General features: G+C 38.4%; 1 protein-coding gene across 2 annotated transcripts in view; it reads right to left on the bottom strand.

The window, feature by feature from the left end:
* The window catches only part of RIN2 (Ras and Rab interactor 2), a 69544-nt gene that overhangs the window by 8646 nt on the left and 36272 nt on the right, over window positions 1-24626 (bottom strand). Inside the window, exons 4-9 of one of the 2 annotated variants that reach the window (XM_087721892.1) lie at window positions 20550-20742; window positions 18248-18362; window positions 17554-17626; window positions 12932-13023; window positions 10147-11271; window positions 176-481 (exon numbers count right to left, since the gene is read on the bottom strand). In XM_087721892.1, the coding sequence (XP_087578018.1) occupies window positions 176-481; window positions 10147-11271; window positions 12932-13023; window positions 17554-17626; window positions 18248-18362; window positions 20550-20742 (1904 nt within the window). The remainder of the gene's footprint in view (window positions 1-175; window positions 482-10146; window positions 11272-12931; window positions 13024-17553; window positions 17627-18247; window positions 18363-20549; window positions 20743-24626) is intronic. The other variant, XM_087721894.1, reaches the window with a different exon arrangement.

Raw genomic sequence — 24626 nt, 5'->3', positions numbered from 1 at the left:
AAACATGTCACCTTACCTCATCTGGAGCCAAGATTTAGACTATCTAAAACACTACAGCAGTGTATGATATTACAATATATCAGAAATAAAGAAAAAAAAGGCAGATGAAATGGTTCTCATTTTACAAAAACATCTCTGAATAGCTTAAAACTCTTAGGCCAAATCTAACATTTACCTGAATTATTTTCCATCACAGTGTAAATCAGTTTGCACACTCTTAGTAGCAACATAACTTTTTTTTCAGGAGAATACATTTTCTGCATTGCCATGAATTTGACTTTAATCTTTTCAACATCTACGAAATCTGGTGTTGGGACAAAAACACCCAGATCCTGAGGATTTCGCTGCCGGACAAGTTGAAGATTCTCTTTCAACTGCTTCCATGAGCCATCAGCTGTATGGAATTCTTTCAACATCATCTCAACATGGTCCTTGAGGGGTTTCAAGATGCATTTATGCATGGCCTTCTCTAATACCACATCTGAAAAAAGACAAACAATCTAAGAATATTACCTGGCAAAGAAGGCGATTTTTTTCTTCATCCAGGAAAATTATTTCATTAAATTTTTAAAACAATTTTAATGTTAAAAACACTTTTCCAAGTGCTTTCCAACAAGAAAAAATGGCCATTGTCATCCTTATTCATGTTAATTAGGAAAGACAAAACTGTAAAATAAAAATCTGTTCATTATAAATCTGTCATAAAATGAACAGATTATCCTGAATCCCAGAACTATAGAAGTTTAACGAATCTGAATATGTTCTTACAACTTGGAGATGATTCAGAATGAAGCTCTCAAAAGAAAAATCATACTCCTGTGTTATGTACCATTTTCGGTTTTCGAGAGAAAACAAAACTACTTCCTTTTAGAAGATTTTTTTTTCCTGGCTGACTTAGTAATATATAAAGATTTAAATCTTCAGCTAAATATATAATTATTGAGAAACTTCTGCATCTGAAGCATGATATTAAAGTTCTATAAGTACAACAATCCAGACTTAATATATTTTGTCAACCTTGTTTTGTAAGCTTGTGAGAAATTCTTAATTACTTTACCATAAAATTATGTGGTTTCTCAAGATCATTTGTGTACCTTACCTGTGTTATCTGAAAATTTGATCAGTACTTCCTCCATCCCTTCATCTAACTTATTAATAAAAATGCTGATGAGTACAGATCCCAAGAATGAACTTTTTGACAAGCCACTCAATCCAGATTTAATGAGGAATCATTACTGAGCATTTTCTGAAAATTATCTTTAATCCAGGTAGTCATCCACATAATTGTCACGCCATTTAACTACCTTGCTAAATCAGAATACTATGGCGTACTTAATCAAATGCTTTACTGAAAGTAGGAGATACTATATTTGTAGCAGTTTAAAATATACTAACATTAGTTTAGCAAGCCTTTTCCTTCATGGACTTCACTACTTCTAGTTCTTTGCTACTACATTATTTTCAAAATATTTACAGACTAACGTCTTCAGGATTTTCTTTAAACTCTTCCTGGGTTTGGACTGCTCTGTGATTTCCCAAATCTCCCCCCCTCCCTGAAGTTAGGGACATTCAACCTCATTTAGATATCCGGCGGCCTGAATGACGACATACAAGATTTAAACTCTATGGACACAAGATTCACATTCATTCAGAGTTAGAGATACCCTGTTTCCCTGAAAATAATACCTCCCTGGATAATAAATCCAATCAGGCTTTTGAACGCATGCACTAAAATAAGCCTCCCCCAAAATAAGCCCTCCCTGAAAATATTGCAACACTGCAGCAGCCATGAGGTGACCACGCTCGCTGCTTCCTGCACTTCAAAAATAATAAGACATCCCTCGAAAATAAGGCCAAGTGGGAAAACATGGTATTGCCTCACCAACAATCCAACTAATTAATTCTGCCCTTTGAATTTGCTTGTCATAACATAACACTCAACTAGAAAACTAGATACTCCGTAAATGATTGGTCCTTATTTTGGGCTCCAGGAAATACATTCAGTCCATTTTTGAAAACAGCTAATTTAAATCATATCCTTAACATTGTTTGCTACATTATATCTCCATTATTTTCTTGCTCTCTTCAAACACAGAAAATATCCTAAAGTCACTGATGGTTGAGCGGCCAATGCATTTGTAATTATTATGGCCTGTTGCACAATGCAGTCAACCAGATGTTCAGACTGTCGGGAAAAAAGTCCATCTGGATTCAGTTCCAAGTGGGAAGAAAGAGACTGGAAACATGGAGGCTGCTTGGAATGATGGCTTAATGGAACAGAACCATTAAGCACATGGTCCTGGTGCAGCTGAACACATGGAGTGGAGAGAGAGAGAGAGAGAGAGAGAGATTCATACTCTCTCTTGGGCCTTGCCCTAGAGCTTCCTGTTCCTGTGGAAGAAATATATCCTATTGGGTGTCAGACTCCTAGGAGGCTATGTGGGGATCCAGCTAACCTTGTAGGCTGTCTGTGTCCCAGGCTTGGTTGAATCTTGCTGGATGATGATATAATGAAGATGCTTGTGTTCTGAAAGGGTGTTGGGCAATTCATATTATGGCTTAATGGCTTTGTCCTAGTTTGGATTTTGAGTGAGGTCTAATCCTATCACCCTGGAGCTGAAGGCCTTTTGTCTTGTAGATAAGATGGTCCAGTCTTTCTGGGGCTATTAACAAAGGTGGGGGTGGCTTTCCAAGAACATGTTTCTCCTTTTCTCATCCAGGGAAATATAATATTCTGCCTTTTTAATATTTCCTAAAGCATTTCATTCTTCTAGGAGGGGGGTGGGTGCTAACTTTATACAAGACTTAATTTGGCATTTTTAATCCATATTGTTGCACAGTCAGATGTTGGATTTGGCATTTTTATTCACCTATCCGGTCCTTTCCTGGCATAAGCAGATGTTGATGTTTGATGATGTTAAAGGTATTATCACAGGATATAAGCTGTCCTGAATAAAGTAGCCTTTTGTAATTGACTTATGGTGGTTATTTTCAGAGTAATGGATAATTATGCATAAAACCACTAGCATGTTGTTTTTTATAATAACCATTTGAAAAGCTGAAAGTGGTGGTGGAGAAAAAATAAGTTATAAATATGGTTTTGTTGTAAAAAAATTCTTAATAAAATGAACTTATATTTCAGGGGGTGGAGAAGGGCATTGGTGATAATGCAGGAAACTACATCTGAGAATATGATACACAAGCTGCAAATCTGGGGGCTGTGTTAGACTGAAAAAAAGCTTGGCCTCTCTCTCTCTACATTAAGACAAAGCCAATCAGCAACAAAGTCACTGCCACACACCCACACAAGCATCAGCATTGATTCCCCCCTCCCAAAGGAGGAAACAGTGTAAACATCTTTTATTTTGACCGACTATCCATCCTTTCCCTCCCACACTTTCCATGTACAAGGTTCCCAACAAGTTGAAATCTCTGAATAAACTGCAACACTGTTTTCCAGAGACATTATGTATTATGTATACAGACAGTCAATATTTGTAACCTTGAATGAATATTTGTATAGCTTGGCACTAACCAAAAGGGATCGCTTCACTCCCTCTGAACATTATTTTTCCACAATTCCTGACACTTCATCCCAATGAGGTGTTATCTTTTCCGATTCTCCTTTAGCAAGTGGCAATCTGTGTCCTAATCCACTCAGTACAATATGAAGAGCAGTGATGCTTATCAATTCATGAGGGAAATGAGTAGTTTGAGGGAAAATCTTTTTTGTAGAATTTTTGCTAATTAAACAGAAATTACTTGGCAGATGATACATGGGAGGGGCTGGGGGAGAAGCGGGGTGGTTCCTTGGTGGCAAGGTTACTGGATAGGACTAGCATTTCACTAGTGTCTGAAGGCATTATGTAAAATGGGGATATGTGAAGTTGTTCTATGAGCCACCCTACAATTTTTGTAAGTTTCGTTCTAAAAACAATTCTTTTCCTGTTCATCCAATTAATCGTAATAGGTTACTCAAGAATTTGTCTAAAAAAATAATAATGATACTGATATGCCACTATCAATCTAAAACACATGCACACATAACTGTCCCAAAAAAAATGCACTTTGGTGCTCCTCTTGAAAAGAAAAAAATCCATGAGGAAATTAACTAAACAAACATTGATACGGAGTTAAACTCCAATTGTCCTGAAGACAAATTTTCTAAAACTATGGTAAGAAATAAAGCAAAAGAAAAAGAACAAAGGTATAAATTTCTGGAAAAATTAGATAAGCAAAACATTTAAGGGTCGCGGTGTGGCCCTCGGTACTGTATCCTGCTAAAAAACACGTAACAGTTATTTGCATTTTAAAAGCAGGGTATCAGCTAAAGAAATGGTTGAATCATTAAATGACTAAGTCCTGCAAACTGAGAAGTACTTTAAATAACCTTGTTAACTTCCATTATATGCCAGGCACATGATCATGTCTTGAATCAGCTTCTTACAGAGAGGTTTTCTGAAGAGCTAAATTCAGCAGGAGTTACAAGAAATGAAACTGTAGGATATTTAACAAATCAGCCAATTGAACTTAATGATATATATCCAGAATAAAGAAAAAATGGCCCAACTTCCAGCAGATAACAGCTCTCATTCAACAGTAATATTGCCAATGACTAGCAAAACTGAGTCTTGCAGTTATTCTTTTCTTTAACTATATTAATCTGTTTTTAGGGGAAAGTATCAAATCCATTTCCCCCTGCACTTCAATTTTCTCTACATGAAAGCTCATGTGTTTCTCAATGTTGATCTCTGGCTTAAAAGATTAGCCAAATCTGGTTTTGAATTGATAAAGTTGTTTATAGAGATAGTCTGAACCTGCACAAGTACAATGTTGCATTTTCCAGAGATTATGTTTTAGGACTGCAGCTACAAACATTATTTTTTTTAATCACCATACAATTCTTTTGTGCATGGGCAATACTTAATTAACTAGAGTTACTTTAAGCCTTTCATCAGGCAATTAGCCACTCCAAAGAGGAAGTATTTAAATAGTATGAATAGCTTTCCTTTGACTTCTGGAATGTCCATCTGCTTCCTGTAGAAAAACACTCTTTTGCAATTTTTGAGGCACAACATGTTAATGAAAACAAATATTTGTGTGAACTTTTGTCCTAAAAGAACCTCTCTTTTCACTTTGTTTGTTTATTAAAATTTACTCTTACAATTCATAATATATGAATATAGTTTAATAAATGAAAAATAAAGCACCAGTGGCGATATCTGCTTTTCATTCTTGCTATGTAGTAACGGAGATGGTTTTGATAGGGTGAATACTCCATAAAGCATCACGGAACCCAATTCTAAAATGACTCCCACCAATTTAAACAATGAATTAGTTAGGTAATTTAATAAGTAGCTGCTTAAATTTAAGTGGTAGCAGAAAAGCAACCATAGAATTGGATGGTACCTTAAGAGATCTTTTAGTCTCAGTTTCCTGCAGGATTCAGTTGAACATCTCTGACAGATGACCATCCAACCTAAATTTGAAACCTTCTAGTACATGTACAGTAGTCCTTAACCCACAATTGTTCATTTGATGACAGTTCAAAGTTATAATGGCCTCAGAAAAAGTGATTTACAGCTTGTCCTTGCACTTACAACTATTGGTAACATGATCATAATTGAGACACTTGGCAACTGATTTGTATTTACAACTGGTTGCAGCATCCTATGGTCATGTAATTTAAAATGTGCAAGCTTTCCAACTGGTTTCCAGCAAACAATGTCAACTGGGAAAGTTGGATTTGCTTTAACAATTGCCTGATTTAATGATCTCCGTAAAAATGGTCATAAAATGTGGCCTGGTAACATAATGATTTTCTTTATCACCACAACTTAACATGGGAATTCAGGTGCCAACTGTGGTCCTGACTTGAAAACTACCTGTAATAGGGAACTCAACATTTTATATGTCAGCCTGACAACTTGCCAGACAGGAAATTCCTCCTGATGAGCTTGACCTACTTCCCAAATAGTTTTGATGCAAGATCTATTCTGAACTTGCCTTCTGGGATAATAAGAAATAAGACAAATCCGACACTGTTTTTGTCTTGGAGAAAATGTGATGTGATCTGAGGGTGCCACAGTCAGCATTCTCGGACTGCTGTTGGAGCTTATGGGAGCCTCTTCTCTCTCCAGGAGGGAGATCATTGTTTGATCAATCTGTATGAAGCATGCAAGAGATGTCTTCATGTTTCCAGACAATGCGTGGGGTTTCTCCTAAAATCCTGGAGGCAACTCTGCTGAAGATTTGGTGGCCGGCTGGAATTGGGAAATGACTATAGCATGGGCTAGGGATGGACAGCGTGGGCAACCTCTCATTGTTTGCTGAGCCAGAGAAATTTCTTTGCTCAGTCAGAAACTCTGAGAGATGAAGCAACAAAGAGGTTGTCTAGAGCAGTGGTCCTCAACCTTGGCAACTTTAAGACTTGTGGACTTCAACTCCCAGAGTTTCTCAGCCAGCAAAGCTCCACAGGTCTTAAAGTTGCCAAGGTTGAGGACCACTGCTCTAGAGTCTAACCAAACTCATGGCAACATTTCTTTTAGATGTTCTGTGTCTCTTTCTGAAGTAACTTGGACCCTTCCAGAAAGAGTGGGCCAAAAACCATTTATTGGGACAGTATGAATAATTTGCATTGCATTTTGAGTTAGATGCCTGCTGGTCAGGTTCAGCAGAGATAATGGAATTCTGTGAATCCACCTTACTATAACATTGAACAATTCTGGAATCCTTGCCATGCCTCTTTCCTGACCTGGCCTGTCTCGAAGGGCTGATTGAAAGCTGAAGAGGTGTTCCAGTTTATGGAACTAAACAAAATCAAGGTCACATTATTTTGAGTTTCTTTCTCATGCTCCTTCTGTCTTAAGACTGTAATCTGTTTTCCAAATCCCCACCAAAAAGCTCTTGCCTACATTCCCCTGCATTTCTTTACATGGGGGACAGCTGCAATCAAGAGGAGGAAAAGTTCTCCTTCTAAGGACCTACAATAGATGATCGACCTTTACTGAGAACATTGTTCCTTGAAAAGTGATGAATAAGAAGGGTTTTTTAAACCCTTAGACATTCACTAGTTGGGAAAAAGATAATCACCTGTGATCATTATGGCAGATCTAGACAAAGTATTAAATTGCATCCAAACAAGAAAAATTTGCATGGTCAAATTACGAGTTTTTCCTATTGTAATATGGCTGTGAAAGTTGGAGGATGAAAAATGGATGTGTTGGCATTGCAGTGCTGGAGAAAATGGTTGAGAATACTTTGACCACAATAACAAATAATTCAGTAGTAAACGACTTACTAGAAATAACTAAAAACCTAGGGATGCTCCAGCTTAAATGCTTTGAACATAGTGGCAAATCATGGAGAAGCCCCCGCTGCTTGGAAATACAGAAAGCATTCAAAATGGGCCTAGAAGAAGGCAAAATGATAGCAATAGCAATAGCAGTTAGACTTATATACCGCTTCATAGGGCTTTCAGCCCTCTCTAAGCAGTTCACAGAGTCAGCATATTGCCCCTATAGTCTGGGTCCTCATTTCACCCACCTCGGAAGGATGGAAGGCTGAGTCAACCTTGCACCGGTGAGATTTGAACCGCCAAACTGCAGATAGCAGTCAGCTGAAGTGGCCTGCAGAATTGCACTCTAACCACTGCGCCACCTATATAAATATGAGCTTACAAAAGCTCAAAAATGTAGCTACTGAACAACCAACCTGGATGAATTGTGTCCACTGTATCATCAAGGTTTGGAAGCAACTGAATGATTGAACAGCAACACTAGCAGTTCAAAGTTAATTCCCTGAACTCACCACATGGCCATCTTGATATTATTCAGCATTTGCTCTCATAACTTTAAGCCCTCGTAGGGAGTGGAGAGGGATACTAAAAATTGTTCTCTTTAACATTGGGAGTCATATAGGTGGTCCATACCTATTCTAGACTGCTTGAAATACTCCACAGACATTAACTGAGTAGCTTCAGCAATCTGACTTTGTAACATCTTTGTAAGACAGAGACATTTCCCCCTTCCTTAAAAAACAAGAATCAAGGCAAAGGAGGAGGAATAACACTATCTGACTGTGAGAAGTGAACAATCATAACAATCCATATAACATATTTAATACATTGCTGTGCAATATTGCAATGGCAATTTTTCATCCTATGAAACCTGCCATGGATTATTTCCCATGCTTCCTAAAAGTCATTTCCAAGTTCATGTCAATGTACCTTCAGATTCAGTGGTTGGAAGCAAAATAAATTGCATGCCAAGACTGTTCTGTTTGTGACTTTCCTGGAAATATCTGGCAGGGAGATATTTCTTGGAATTCTTGGAAGTAGTATGTCAGATCAGGCGGTGATCTGGTACACAGAACTTGTCAAATCACACCATGAACCAAACTATTACCTCACTAGTACACTTTATTCCTTATGTAAGCACTGAAATCACAGGCCTCTGATCAGAAACTGTTATCCTAAATTCTTCCTACAGAACTGAGAATAAAGCCTCATCTGTAGACATAAATGTAGATAAATTAAGCAACAAGTAAGAAAATTTGAAAAAAAAATAACTATTTAACTAGTTGTATTATTTGTTTTCCCTCTCTATTTATTTGCCACCGAGAGTCTGAATTTACTCTATGGAAAAGGCTGGCCTTGTTTTGTTGCCTAAGATGACTCAATTGATTTGCCACATAGCTCTTGCCTAAATCAGCAACATCTGATGCATCTGCTCTGTTGTGGTTATTTGGAAACCTCAAGATTGGTGAAGGCAGCAAAATTGTTCAAAAGCAAAATTTCTTGCTTGCTTAAACTGCCTTTCTGCAAAATTAAGCCTGGGTCATCAATTGTTCAGCTAAGACCATGCAGCTAAAATGCACTGCCCCCCCCCCTTTTCTCTCTCTCACACACAGACACAGAATAGCAACAACAAAAGAATAATGTAGTAACTTAGCAGATCACAAAGCCTAAGATTGTTTCCTCAACTTTGGAGTACACATCATGGCATGCAAATTGTATGTTCAAACAAAGCACCAGCATATTTAAAAATCTTGATATGAAGTACTATATTTCACTTAAAGTTACGACACTACTTTTTTAAAATTCACAGGCTGTTATTGCATTGGCAATAGTGTTGAATCAACACTGACTCCTACATATGGAAATCGCTATTTAACTAAGGGAGGCCAAGTTTTTTATCCCAGAAACCACTATTCCAAGAGAGTTTTTCAACAAACTCTGAGCACGCTGAAACAATGAGAGGGGGAAGGAAAACAAGTCAATGAAATGAGCTTACAGGGAAAGTATTTTTTGCCTTGAGGGACATTTTCAAGCAAAATGGATGTCACTGATACTTACAAAAATGAATAGAAACAATACTAAAAAGCTGACTTGGATTTTGATACACATCCTTCCATAAATATATACAATACACAAAACAAACAAAATCAGAGACAAATAACATTTCCCTTTTTTGGCTTTTTAAAAAATACTTTAAGAACCGGTTCTTCACTTCTGATTTGAGGGTTTTAAAAACAAAACAAAACTGTAGGATTGTATTATCCCTGCAATGCATTTTGTACTGTAAGACATTATAGTTTGATGCTATTTAAGGATTTGTTTTTTAAAAATGCTTCTATTTGTTGTACTGTTGCTTCTACTAATGTTTCATTTTTATAAGCTAAATTTTAAACTAGAACATCAGATTACATAGATTTTAAGTATTAATAAATAAATCCTAAAAAAGATGACCAAAAACTTCTACTCCCAATCATGATGCCTGGCCTTATACATTATTATATTTCCAGAAATAAAATCTGGAATACTGTATTCCTTTCCAGAAAGAAAACTGGAGCCCAAGTTTAGTAATAATAACAAATTATTGTTTCTCTTGCCATTCATGTCACACGTGAGAGCAAAAAACATACTTTTTTTCATTGACATTGAAGGAATCCACTGAAAATTTTATATTAAAGAAAAGGCACTGAACAAAATGCAGATCTAGCAGAGGGTTACGTTCTGTTTGAAGCCGTGTGAATGACAAGCAAGAGAAGGAGCTGCCACTTCACTTAGGAACAAGAGCCAGAGGGAAAGGGTAGACACAGGAACAGGATATTTTTGCTCGAGAAAGGTGCCACACAGCTGCTTACCTATTTGGTCTTCCGGAATCAGAGATTCAATGGGAGGATCCAGTTCAGAACTCTGAGATAAATAGCTCTTTACTTGGGTCATGAACTGCCGAATAGTTTGAAGCATGTCTGTGCTGGAAACATGACACTCCTTGTTCTCCTGTAGAAAGCTTATATAGTCCTGAACTAAGCAACCAAAATAAGTACGCTTGTCTCGAGACATTTCTGCTATTTTCTTAACCATCCTTTTCTCAGGGGTCATGAAGGAACTGAAGACGCCACTCATTTTCCTCAGCTGGGATTTGACAATTTTGGGAAGCACAAACGAGCCATTCCTTTTTTTCTTGGGCTTCAAGGGTGGTGCCATGCTTTCCTGGTCACTTTCCCCCTCGAACTCCTCCAGGCTGCTGTTGGTATCCCCATCATAAGCGAAGAGTGGCATGCTCCGATCAAAATCCAGAGAATCAGAGGAGGATGTGGACAGACTCATGTTGCTTAGTCTTTGCCGGCCTCCATTCCACTGCACTTGTGACTCACGGTGTGTAGCTAAGCTGTTTTTGCTCTCCAAGTTCTGCTGAGGCGGAGTTCCACCTGGAATGCAGGCGGTTTCTGTGCCATCCACCAAATTATGGCTGGGTTCATTTACTGCTGAGTTCTTTGCATTGCTCTGTGCTAAAGAGAGAGCCTTTTTTTTCAGGCGAGGCGGTGGGATAGGAGTTGGCCTCTTCTGTATCCCATCCAAGTTGGAGGGTTTGCTCTGACTGACAGTCTCTGGCAGACTGGCCTTGTTTGTAGTCCTGGACAGCTGAGGGTGTGCAAGAAGGCTATGAATAGAAGGTGGGGGAGGCCTTGGTGGGGGGGAACAGGATCTCTCAGGGCCATTCACATCTTGTGCTTTTGGACCTGATCTTTTCAGACTTCCACCAACATCCTGGCTATGCACTTTCAAGAAGAGAGGATTAATAAAACACAGAGCTCCGTTCGTCTGGCTGCATTCCAGCTCTGAAGGCGTTCTGGTTCTTATAGAATGAACTCCATTTATGAGGCAGAGCTGCTGGGAGCTTTTATAAATGCTGTCTGAAGGCAGAGGCTTCTGGAGGGGTGGAGATTTCTGCAGTTTGTTGTTAGCTGGAGAGCTCCAAAAATCTGAAAGTCATTATTTAGTTAGCAAAAGAATGCAAATATTATGCCTCTGGTGCTTAGAATGTTCTACTCAAAAAGTTTTGCTCTAAAGGGAAGGGGGGGTATTTTATAGGATCAGCTTTAAGCCTTTGGGTCCTGGAGTTGAGTTGAAACAAGGAAATATACATACAGTCAAGTACAAGGTAGCGTTTACCAAGGTTACCTACTACACAAGCTTAGTGCCTTTCAAGAATAACTCTGCAGTACTACACCCCATCAGTTAATTCCAAATATTTTCTAATTATTACTCACATCTGTTGGTGTTGCTTGACATTAATTCTAGTGATCTGCCTTATTGTTTCCTAAAAGCACAGAAGAAGAGGTACGTCTGGAAATGCTCTCTGTCAGACAAAACACTGCCTTGAATGCAATGTGCCAGGCTTTCTAAGAAGTAAGCTGTCTTTGCCTTCATCAGTGCCAACAGCAGTTTTTAAAAAGGCCATTTTCTAAATCTCATCCTCCAATCTTATGCCAAACATAGCTTAATTCAAATATTGTGCCAAACTGTGCTTTATGTCTCCAAATAATTAGGTTTAGAGTGGCATACTTATTTTAGGTTTCTGTATGCTAAGCTAGACCATGGCTAATGGCAAGAAGGACTAGAATTGGTGGTAGAGAAGGTATCCATCTTCAAATTTTAATATGAATGTGAAGCTCATTTTGCTTCTTGAGGCAGAAAGAAGGGACTATATAATCTAATTGAAGCACAGGCAGAATACAAATGTAACAAATCATCAAAATTATAAACACTGCGTCCCATAACTTCAGAAGTAGAAAAATGGTGTTTTTAAAAATAGCTTGTCACAATGCCAGAACTGAACCTTTGGCTTTAAATTCCGCCGTGAATTAATTCCATAACTTCTATGGGACTGCTTCTATGACTCAAACTAATATTTAGAGACCTCATTTTTTTCAGTCAAAAATAGCTAAAACATACTTCCAGGCCACATGACAGTTTCAGACTTAGGAGAGAAAGTTTAACCCTTCTGCACCACTCATTTTCCTAATCTGAATTATCTTTTTCTAAATATGCTTCTCTCATGGAGAGAAACAGATACTTACTTGATACCAATGTTTCTTCTGAATGACAAGAAGCAATTGATGTGTGTGTGTGTGTGTGTGTGTGTGTGTGTGTGTGTGTGTTGAATCACAAAAGTGACATGCAGGAAAATATTCAAAACAGAAGTACCCAATATTTTGCGGCCATTTTGATATATAGAATTTTGGGAGCATTTTAAGCACACTCACAAAATAGTTGACATAATAAACTCAGCCTGTCATAAAACAGTCTTAACTCGGAAGGAGAACAAAGCACTGTACCAACACATGTTATACTCTGAATATATCTACATTGGTCTAAGTGAAAACACAACTTGAGGCTGATGCTTTTCTTTGCAGCATTCCTATGTCCCATTGTTTGTTTTTATTAGTGAAATTCAATAAATGCAATGCAAAAATGTTTTGAGGGAGATTAGATGCAAAGCCAAGGAGTGCATTATGAGCAACCTACTGCCGTATTAGAGACTAGAGATTTAAAACATAGAGATTTAAAACATTTCTCTCCGGTGTCACAGCTGCAATTTAACTCTGTCCTTCCCTCCTACCATTGTCTGCTTTTACTTACTCAATCCCAGCTGAGCCGCCTCTTCAAGTTCAGACTCTGTTGCTGCTGCTGCAATTGCCTGAGGTAACTTCAAGGTGAATGGCAGGACATCCCTTATTTGGAAACAATTAAGGCATTAACTTGCTTTACTCTTCTGCATCTCGTCTCTTAATGTCAGCGACAATACTTTCTGTTGCCACTTCCTCACAATGTTTCCTACTAGATAGTTCAGAATAAACTTGTATATTGAATAGTTCAGAATTCCCCACTTTTTGCTTACAATTAGAGTGACCAGATTGCAAGTTAAACAAACTTAAACATCACAAAATTGGTTCTCAACTGGAGATTTTAAGAAGGATCTTAAAGGCATTTGAACTGTTGCTCAGTTGCAGTATAAGTGAAATACACATTTCATTTGTCCAGACCACAAACCTTTTTTGGGGAAGTTTTGTGAATCACTGCAAGGCAAATATATAATTGTCAAAGCAGCAACAGCTAGGTTTTGTATGAAAAAACCCTCTGGTCAGCCTCCACATCCTACATAACTGATGTCAGTTGTCAGAGCTAGGATAAAAGTTGGATGGAGAACTGAGATTAATTAAATAAATAATTCCAAAATAAATTAGAACACAATCCTTTTTTTCAGGCTGAGCAGTGAGCCCGCCCTTTTGAAGGGCCACTGCCATTTGTCAGGCTGGGGCAATGTCAAATAGCAAAATACAATTTATTTATTTTAAATGGATATAGCTACCGATTATTCCTATACATTTTATAAATGTCCTACTTCCATATTAAAAAATGTACATAGGAGACCACTTCTAAAGTGCTCTGGGTATTAACCCCTGGATATAGACACTGGACACTTGGACCAGATAGATTGCATATATTTTTAATTTTATGAGAGAAAACATCTAATTTAGAAGATCAGGCAAATTATCAACATTTTGGCAGTACCTGTAAAGTATTTATTTCACCCAATTTTTGCAATTGGGAAACCCATTAATAAATAGATATTTATTACCCAATGAGTTTCAAACTAATCCAACATGATCACGTTTCAAATACAATATATCATATACACTGCTATGAGATGAGTATCATGCTATTTCTAGACAAATTTTTCTTCAGTAAGAAATGTGTAAAACTGAAATATGTCTCTTCCAGAGGTGGGTTCCTACCAGTTTGCACCTATTCGGTAGAACCGGTTCGTCAAATCTACCGAACCAGTTAGAAGAGGTTCCACCAGTGGACCCGGAAAGCAGGCCACACCTACAGAAGAGGTTCTAAAACTTTTTTGAAACCCACCACTGGTCCTTGGATATGATTATTCTACACTATCATGCTTATATTTATAAAACTCAGTGCCTCTGTGAAAGGTAAGGATGACTACTGCGTTTATGGTGCAATCAGAACATTATGTGTGTTGAAGTTGTTTTAACGCAAACCAAAGATGCCTTTTAAAAAACAAGTTTACATCATATTCTTATGCATGCCAGTGCTGTGTGTGAGGTAATTTAAGGTGGTTCTGACAAGTGTTGTCGGCATCTTCATATCCGGTCACATGGGTGGCAAGCCACTCCCATCCGGTCACATGGGCGGCAAGCCACTCCCACAAAGGAGGCCACACCCACAGAGTAGGTTCAAAATTTTTTTGAAACCCACCACTGGTCTCTTCCTACCATAAAAGTTTTCACTCAATTAGTGTACAGTATTAAACAATGTAAACAAATCACATGCAAAACATTTATACTGAAATCCTAGAGATTTGGTGAAAATTATTACTTTTTATTTTGTTTTGTTTGGTCTTGAACAGGCAGACTTCAGAGAAAGCAAAGTTGTAAAACAACACAGATTGGGATTGAGTCACTTACTGGATAATATAGTAAAACCCAGATCATCTGTGAAAGCTCTATTTATTGAGGTTATGGATGCCTTCAAAAGTATCTCCAGAAAGAAACTATGGTAAGTTTTGAGACACATCAATTGATCTTAACTTCATGTATAAAGTGCATGAAAATGCTAAACAGAAAAAAAAAAGGACAATTCTTTGAGTCTCCCTACGGTAAAAGGAGTAAACAAAGCTGCATTATTGCTCCCTCATTATTCGATTTTTATACAAACTCCATCATTAATTGCCTTAAAAAGCAGAACTCCACACACTGAACATTGCAGGAAGCAAGCACCAGTGTGACTTTACAGAGTTTAAGGCAGTGCTCTTGTCACTGAATCTAATAGGACTAAAGGGGGGGGGGGGCTTTTCTTCTTGAGGTTTCTTTTCTGTTTGCATCACCATTTAACTAAGCAGTAACAAATCAATGATTATGGTGCTCTTCAAAAGACCCCAGAGACTCAAAGAAGCAGTGGAACCAGTTGGCCTTTTTTTCTAAATGAGGGGAGTAAGCAAATATATTCTAGTTGCCATTAAACTCTTTGAACCCAACTTACTTCCACAAAAAGTTGGTGTAGAATTAGAGTAGGAAAGCAAGGAACTCTGCTTGAGTCCAAAGTTTCTAGATTTTTTTAAACATAATTTTTATTGAAAAAAGTTAAAGACAGACAAAAGATAAAATTAAAAAACGAAGAAAGCAATAAAGATAAGAAAGGAAAGAAAGAAAATGATAATAAAATAATAAAAGAAGCAACCTCTGCCCACTCCTTCAAATTATGTTACAAAGATCCCTTGTATCTCATATTCAAATCCTTTCCAGTCAATAATCTACAAATCACTATTTCACCTTCTTTCATTTTCAGTAAAAAAAAAAAATCCATAAAAGTTCCAGCCTTTTATTTAAAAAATATATTTATTCCTTTATCCCTGACCAAACAGGTCAGTTTTGCCATTTCTGCTAATCTTGTCATCTTTACAATTTTTCCTCCATTATGCGTATTTCAGTATTTCTCTGGTTTCTGGAAAAAAAATTCTAAGTCATAACACTCTGCCTGGAGTTGGGCCTACCCAAGGTTGAAACTAGTGTTCAGGTCAGGACAGGTAATGTCTGGCAAAAGATGAATTGGCTACCAGAAGGCTTGGGCTTGCTGATATTGGCAAATTGTATGTATCTAAAAGTTAGGGTAGAGCAGAAAATGGCACAATGTCTGTTTTTATGGTTTTGCCAATGCTTTGGGGGATGTGATATGGTCATCTAAGAAACACCTAGGATTGAAAATACTCAATATGGATAGGCAGGAAGATTAAAGCAGCATTTCAGCAAACATATTATCTAGTCAGTACCACATAAGCTGCCTCCTATTTAAACAGCACAGCCTGCCAAAGTAACACACCATTTTCATTCTTGCTCACTTTGCGATTTTCCCATCAGTTATCCTTGAGGGCAGATATAAGGCCACACTTAGACGACTGCATCCAGACTTAGGAAACAATGCGGAAAAGAGCAAGAAAGATGATTAGGGGGCTGGAAGCTAAAACATGAAGAATTGTTGAAGGAATTGGATTTGTCTTGTCTGGTGAAAAGCGCTAGGGATGACATGATAGTGGTGTTCCAATATTTGAGGGGCTGCCACAAAGGAGAAGGGGTGAACATATTTTTCAAAGCTCCAGAAGGCAAGACAAGAAACAACGGAGAAAAACTAATCAAAGAGAGAAGTGACCTAGAACTAAGGAGAAATTTCTTAACAGAGAAAACAATTAACCATCGGAACAGTTTGCCTTCAGAAGTTGTGGGTGCTCCCTCAGTGGAGGCTTTTAAGAAGAGAGTGCCCAGTCACTTATTTGGAATAGTTTAGGGTTTCCTGTTTGAGCAGGGGTTGGACTAGAAGACCTCCAAAGTCTCTTCCAACTGTGTCATTCTGTTAAAAATTCCACAAAAGGAAAGCTTTGGGCCATGCAGGCAAGGGTCCTTAGAAACTCTTGGCCATGCTCTTCTGCAATATTATATTCCCTGCAAACATAATTTTTCTTTGATAAATAAAAAACTTTAAAAAAAAAGATTTACTCCACAAATTACCTGGTAAGTGACAAAAATCTATTTAATTGCCTGCCAAATAGTGAGACCCTTTAGGAGCATCAAATTCATTTTGCAATATTTAATATGTTATAATACTGAACTTATGAGAACTGAGCAAATGGACTGACTTGTAATCTTAATAACAAAGTATCTTATCAATCAATTAATGAGTTTTAAAATTAAATATTTTAGTGTTTCACATTGTTAATAAAATATGAAAACCATGGTATATTAAATTGTCTTAATTATATTATTGTATTAGTTAAGACATGTTATAGATGTGTCAATCTAGCAGTAACTAGTCCATCAAATTAGGTTAATACCTTATACTACATAAATATTTTAATTTCTGTTTCCTTTATCTACTGTTTTTTTATTAACTTAGTACTTTATTTACTGTTATTTTACGGAAACTCTCTTTTTTAATTTCTATAACTTTAGTAATAAAACTGTATTTTATTTTACTGATCAGTGAATGCAATGAAGCCATTAATTCATTGATTCATTAGTGATGTTTCAGATATTCAAAATCAGCTGTCTGCTCAGTAACAACTAAAAAAGTTAGTCAGCAGTTTATTCTTTTTCAGTTTGATTAAGATTCTTGACATTTGCATTAACAAGGCAACCACAGTTTAAGAAATGTTAAACAAAGGCTGTCATAAGAACATTCTCCTTTACCTGCTAATACAGTAGAAAGCTATAAGCCTGAATAAATCAGCAAAACTTATTCCAGAGCCTTCCAAGGAAAAAGCTGAAAAGTAAAAGAAAACGGGCTCAATTGCACAATATAGGATCTGAAAAATACAGCAAAACATGCTTCCTATGTAGGAATAACGCTGAAATTCATAAGCTATTGTTTGTTAATAAAGACTTTTGTCACAGTCAGCATTTCTTTACCATAATTCTTCAGTTGTTTTTGCTTAAAAATAGCAAAAAGTAGGAAATATTTTTAAACTGAGCTACAAACAATCCAAGAATCCTAATTTGAAATGTTTAAATCTCATTGTCTATATTGGAGACTATTTGTCATGCAATCCACCAAAATAATAAAGCTCAACTCTGGAGATGCTCCTACATCTTGGCACAACACAACACAAGTAGTGTTTGGCCACTACTCTCTTTTGTGATTTTAGTTTTCTTTCCAGTCTAATACACAGCTCTGGAAATTCCTCATGGTCTCTCATTCTATTACCAATCAGCTCTGGCCCTTTTTGTTCACATGTATTATTTTGAGATGAATCAGTTCAGTTGTTTTTCTGCTCCCTGCTGCACAGATTAACAATATTCCTTAAAAAAAAACACAATCAATCACCTGATGAATCTTCTATTCATTATGTCCAGCCAAGGAAAGACAATACTGTGAACTACTTACTATAGATGCTTTCTTTTATTGCAAACTCTTTAAGGCAAAATCCCTTTAGATCATTTGGTAGGCGCAACGATAGGACTTTCTTCTGCATTCTTGATGATTTTCTAACAAGGAAAGTCTATTAAAAAACAAATCAGAAAAAACAAGGCTTTACATAGACTTAGTAGCCATGTTTTCAAGAATTTCATATTATGAACCTGCTTTGCCTCATCTTACATGCAAGTAAACTTGTGAGGCTTCCAACAGAGATATTAATAACTTGAGAATCCAAAAATAAACTACAAAGCTTCATATTTATTGATATTTTTAATTACCCAGAACCTGTAAATGGCAAAAAATATTGCCAAACTTTGTTCATAATATTTACTCATTTGATTTTGTAATATGCAGACATTACATTTTTAACGTGACCCGTCAAAACCGCGCTCGACTAAACCGCGCCCGATTAAACCGCGTCGCTGACGTCATCAACAGGGCGACAACAGCCAGCGCGGAGAAAGAAGGGCGCTTTAAATAGCGCTTTGAAAGCAAGCCGATTCAACTTAAGGTAAGGGTTAGGTTTAGGGTTAGGTTTAGGGTTAGGTTAAGGTTTAGGGTTAGGTTAAGGGTTAGGGTTAGATTTAGGGTTAGGTTAAGGGTTAGGATTAGGTTTAGGGTTAGTTAAGGGTTAGGGTTAGGGGGTTAGGGTTAGGTTTAGGGGTTAATTTTAGGTTTAGGCTTTACAGTGTGCTTCTGTCTCCGCGCTGTTGTCGCCCTGTTGATGACGTCAGCTACACGGTTTAGTCGGACGCGGTTTAGTCGAGCGCGGTTTTGTGGTGGAACCCATTTTTAAAACTGTTCGGGCCAAGAGTTAATATTAATTCCATGTTAACACATAAGACAAACATCAAGCTAGGCAAGTGCTACTCCAGTTAGCCAATAAAATGTTAATAATTGCTCTCAGAACAATAACCTCTTTCCCATGTCTTTCTTTTTGAAAAAGTTTTGATACCATAATGACAGACATGTACAAATACAAAGTACCTACCAGAATCTTATGTTAAGTCGCCAGCTAAAATTGTCTAGTAGGGTGAAGGATGAACAAAGATTTCTAAGAGAACTGTTGCTAGTGAGAGTAGGCAGCACTGGCCTAGGAGAGTCACATAGCGGCCCTCATCTAAAGCAGATTCATAACGTGTATGAATATTAAAGTTATACGAATACAAACAATCACATACGCTTTTCTCTCCTGATCGGCATCTAGCCACTATTCATATACATTAGTAATATAAAATGACACTATGAAGGAAGTTATGATCAGAGGTGGGTTCCTACCAGTTCACCCCTATTCGGTAGAACCGGTTCGTCAAATCTACCGAACCGATTAGAAGAGGTTCCACCAGTGGACCCGGAAAGCAGGCCACACCTACAGAAGAGGTTCCAAATTTTTTTGAAACCCACTACTGGTCCTTGGATATGATTATTCTACACTATCAAGCTCATATTTATAAAACTCCGTGCCTCTGTGAAAGGTAAGGATGACTACTGCGATTGTGGTGCAATCAGAACATTGCGTGTGTTGAAGTTGTTTTAACGCAAACCAAAGATGCCTTTTAAAAAACAAGTTGACATCATATTCTTATGCATGCCAGTGCTGTGTGTGAGGTAATTTAAGGTGGTTCTGACAGGTGTCATCGGCATCTTCATATCCGGTCACATGGGCGGCAAGCCACACCCATCCGGTCACATGGGCAGCAAGCCACTCCCACAAAGGAGGCCACACCCACAGAGTAGGTTTGAACAATTTTTTTTAACCCACCACTGGTTATGAGTTTACATCATATTCTTACGCATGCCAGTGCTGTGTGTGAGGTAATTTAAGGTGGTTTTGACAGTGTCATCGGCATCTTCATATCCGGTCACATGGGTGGCAAGCCACACCCATCCGGTCACATGGGCGGCAAGCCACTCCCACAAAGGAGGCCACACCCACAGAGTAGGTTCAAACAATTTTTGAAACCCACCACTGGTTATGATGTACGTGTGTTGGTAGAATGCTGAAGGAGTTTGACTGGAATTGGGGGTTTGAGATGTTCTACAACCATGGAAACCCTTTGGGTTACTTTAGGCCAGTCACTGTCTCTCAGCCCAACCTATTGGAACAGAAAGTGCTATGAATTTTTGGAGAAAAGGTGGGATATAAATTTAAGAAGCTAAAAAGGTATTTCAGAATAGGAGAGAATGGACAGGGGTCTGATTCTAAAAGTAAGGCAATACCCCAGCAAAGTATTTCTCTTGTTTTCAAGGCCAAATTAAAGTTTCTTACTCCAGGAGGTTGAGAGCGTAGAATTTCCACTGCTTCAGCATCATTTAAGCCAAGCTGTAACCAGATAGGGTGGGTATGAAGAAGTTTATCTAGTATGCTGAGCTTACTGGGGAGACTATCATATCCAGAATCTCGTATGATATTTGCAAAATCTTTCTGATCCGGGCACACATCACCCATATCTTTCTCTAGGCTAAAACAACAGAAACAAACAAAAAACAAAACAAATTAAAAGCCTAAGTTTAAATTATTCAAAAATAATCTGTGCTTGTAAAAACAACCTTCAACAATGCATCTTGCTCATAGATGAATAAAAATAAATATCAATATGTGTTTGCATTCATTTTCAGCTGTATTTTATTGTAGGTGACCCTGAGGGCAACTCTGTAAGTTGATGTAAGCTGTAAACTCTAAAACAAACAAGCCAGATCAGTAAACAAGCTGGTCCATCAGCAAATGGATTGGGCTACAAATGGAAATAGAAAAGGAAGTAATTACTTCTACTTCTTGAACACCCCTGAAGTGTTTGCAACAGAATTTCTAAGATCTGTACTAGCAGCACCCCGGGGGAGAGCCAATGGCCTTCTTAGACTAGATCAGTGGTAGTCAACCTGGTCCCTACCACCCACTGGTGGGCATTCCAACTTTCATGGTAGGCGGTAGGGGTTTGCTATAACTCTGCTTTATAAATTTTATAAAGTAAAGTTACTTCCCTATTTTATAAATCACCATCACTGTGGAACCGGTGGGCGGTTAGAAAATTTTACGACTAACAGAGATACAAAAGTGGGCGGTAGGTATAAAAAGGTTGACTACTCCTGGACTAGATACAGGGATGTCTAAAATTGGGTTCACCGACAAAACCGTGCTCGACTAAACCGCGCCCGACTAAACCGCGTCACTGACGTCATCAACAGGGCGACAACAGCGCGGAGACAGAAGCACGCTGTAAAAACTAAACCTAAAATTAACCCCTAAACCTAAACCTAACCCCCCTAAACCTAACCCTAAACCTAACCCTAAACCTAACCCTTAAGCTAACCCTTAAGCTAACCCTAAACCTAACCCTAAACCTAACCCTAAACCTAATCCTAACCCTTAACCTAACCCTAAACCTAACCCTAACCCTTAACCTAACCCTAAAGGTAACCCTAAACCTAACCCTTACCTTAAGTTGAATCGGCTTGCTTTCAAAGCGCTATTTAAAGCGCCCTTCTTTCTCCGCGCTGGCTGTTGTCGCCCTGTTGATGACGTCAGCGACGCGGTTTAGTCGAGCGCGGTTTAGTCGAGTGCGGTTTTGACGGGTCACGCTAAAATTGAGGTTAGGATATGGCAATTGATGTTATATTACAGGCTCCAGTTCTTTCACTGGAGACTCCTCCTAAAAATCATGATTGAGGGCTGCCCCTTGAACTAGAAGAATGTCATAAAACAAAAACTAATGACTAATGGGTTATGTCCAGAATCACTACAAACCTTTGGCTATGACTTCCAAACATACAGTTGTCCAAATATTTAATAACATTGAATTGGAAGTAAATACCTTTCAATAAAGAAATAGGATTTGGGTGACGAAGATTTTTTTTTAGCAAATGGCCAACTATCTCTCTTGACACTAAGGAAAGCTTTCTTTTGGGTAAGGCATAATATTTTGCCTTTAGCATTATTACAGGGAAGATACTCTAAAACCCCATTTGAGAAATGCATTTGCTTGTGTGGAACCAGAAATGTTGAAATAGTCCTGTATGCGATATTTTATTGTACCATCTATAGAGATATGGACAATACTTATATCCTGCATCTTTTACAACAGGACCCTAGAAAATACTTACATGACATCCTTTTTTTCACTGTAATCCCAGATAGTAGCAAAATGCTGTGCAGTAGCCATCAAAATTAGGTGTCAGTTGATGAAAGGTCTATCAGAACTTTAATATACTTTTATTTCAACAATTACAATTGATTGTACTTTTCTATTTTTATGGGTTTCTTTAGCTGTTTTCATTTATACTTCAGTATACCTTGGCTGTAATAAAGATTCATTCATCTAGTCCTGTTATAGCTCCATCTGCAGATATAACAGGGCGTAGTATGTCCCTGGGTATGCAACACAGCTCTGAAAAATAATGACATGTCTTCAGCTAAATATGCTTAATTGTTTCCATGTGACCTGACCTATTAAAATGCCCAATTATACCCTTTTATTCAGCCTGTAAAGCAAATGACTGAAAGGCTTATACAGTAGCTCCAATTTGTGGCAAGGTCTACCTCAGAGGTGTCCAACTTTAGCAACTTATCCAACCTGGCTGGGGAATTCTGGGAGTTGAAGTCCACAGGTCTCAAAATTGCTATGGTTGAACACCCCCCCCCCAAAAAAAAAGCTATATTATCCCAAGAAGCAGCAACTGGATGCCTTAATAATTTCAAAAGCGCTTTTTCAGTTCAAAATCCCAGTAAGAATGATATATGTGAGAGATAAGCCAAGAATCAGTAGATGTCAGCCCACCACCAATAATACATTCAGCTCAGAGGTGGGTGGGTTTCAACCAGTTTGCGGCGGTCCCTGCGAACCAGTTGGTCGCCGAACCCGGAAGTAAGTAACTTCCGGGAACGGCGAAGGGTGTGCCTGCCCGCCCGCAGTCCTTACCCGGTTTTGACGAGTTCTGCGCTTCCACGCATGCACAGGACGCATACAGCGCCTGCGCGATCGTCCAGGAGCAGCTGGAGCGTCGCGAAGACGCTAGTACGCATGCGTGCACCGCGCGCATGCACGAGGATGCTGCCGGCCCCGTTCCAACCGAACCGATTGGAACGGGGCGAGAAACCCGCCCCTGGTTCCTACCAGTTCGCACCTATTCGGTAGAACCTGTTTGTCAAATCTACCGAACCAGTTAGAAGAGGTTCCACCAGTGGACCTGGAAAGCAGGCCACACCTACAGAAGAGGTTCCAAAATTTTTTGAAACCCACCACTGATTCAGCTTCAAGCAAGAGCCAACTCCATTGAAATGATCTCAAGCAACAGCAATGGGATTTAAGAGAGCTGTACTCCCCCACACTAATACAACGTAATCAATTGTTCAATATGGTTCTCTCTAATTAGAAATAGAATGCTATGTAGCTCTGCCCTTCCATGTATCTGAGAATTTTTAGCCACGTTAGGCCATGTGAAGTTGCAGAGTTGAAGTTTACAGTCAAATCCTCTTCTGGGGTGCTTGGCATCTTGATTTCCCTCTTATCACTGTAACAGGAGGAGTGGCAATGTCCACACTGACTAGCACATGGCTGTTTACATAGCAGTGGTGCAGTCAGTAGAGAATTAAGAGTATGACTAAGCAGGATGGTGAAACATCAGCTGCAGACCTTAGTCATTAAGTGGGAGGGAGGAATGAAAGGAAGTTGAAGAAGGTAGCAATTGGAAGCGCCTCACTTCTGCCCAAAATTCCTAACCAAACAAGAAGACCATACTAGACCTCTGATCAAACAAGAGCCACTTTGTCTAATGGCTAAGGCAGTGTTTCTCAACCTTGGCAACTTGAAGATGTCCGGACTTCAATTCCCAGAATTCCCCAGCCAGCGAATGCTGGCTGGGGAATTCTGGGAGTTGAAGTCCGGACATCTTCAAGTTGCCAAGGTTGAGAAACACTGGGCTAAGGCACCAGGCTAGAAAGCAGGAAACTATGAGTTCAAGTTCTACCTTAGCCATGAAAGCCAGCTGAGTGATCTTGGGTTCAGTTATTCTCTCTCAGCCCAACTCACCTCACAGGGTTGTTGTGGGGAAAATAGGAGGAAAGTGTGTTGGATATGTTTTCTGCCTTGAGTTTTTTTGTAAAAATAATAAAGGCGCGATACAAATACATAAATAAAAAAATGCCACTGTTCTGTAAGCAATATAAGACTATTTTGCTTATTTTCTTTACCTCTTCTATTTGCCTCTTCTATTTAAACTCAAACCCTTAAGAAGTAAATACCTAAGTGGCCACCTTTCTTTATGTTAGGGTTTTTCTTAATATGAACAGAACACTGGAACAATACAGACACAAAGACTAAGAGCCGAGGTGGCGCAGTGGTTAGGGTGC

Source organism: Thamnophis sirtalis, unplaced genomic scaffold (genome assembly GCF_051295495.1).
Source record: "Thamnophis sirtalis isolate CommonGarterSnake01/CBP01778 unplaced genomic scaffold, rThaSir2_p1.2 scaffold_8, whole genome shotgun sequence".
Taxonomy (NCBI): domain Eukaryota; kingdom Metazoa; phylum Chordata; class Lepidosauria; order Squamata; family Natricidae; genus Thamnophis; species Thamnophis sirtalis.
Note: the sequence above shows the minus strand (reverse complement) of the source record. Positions and strands in the feature narration are given on the sequence as shown.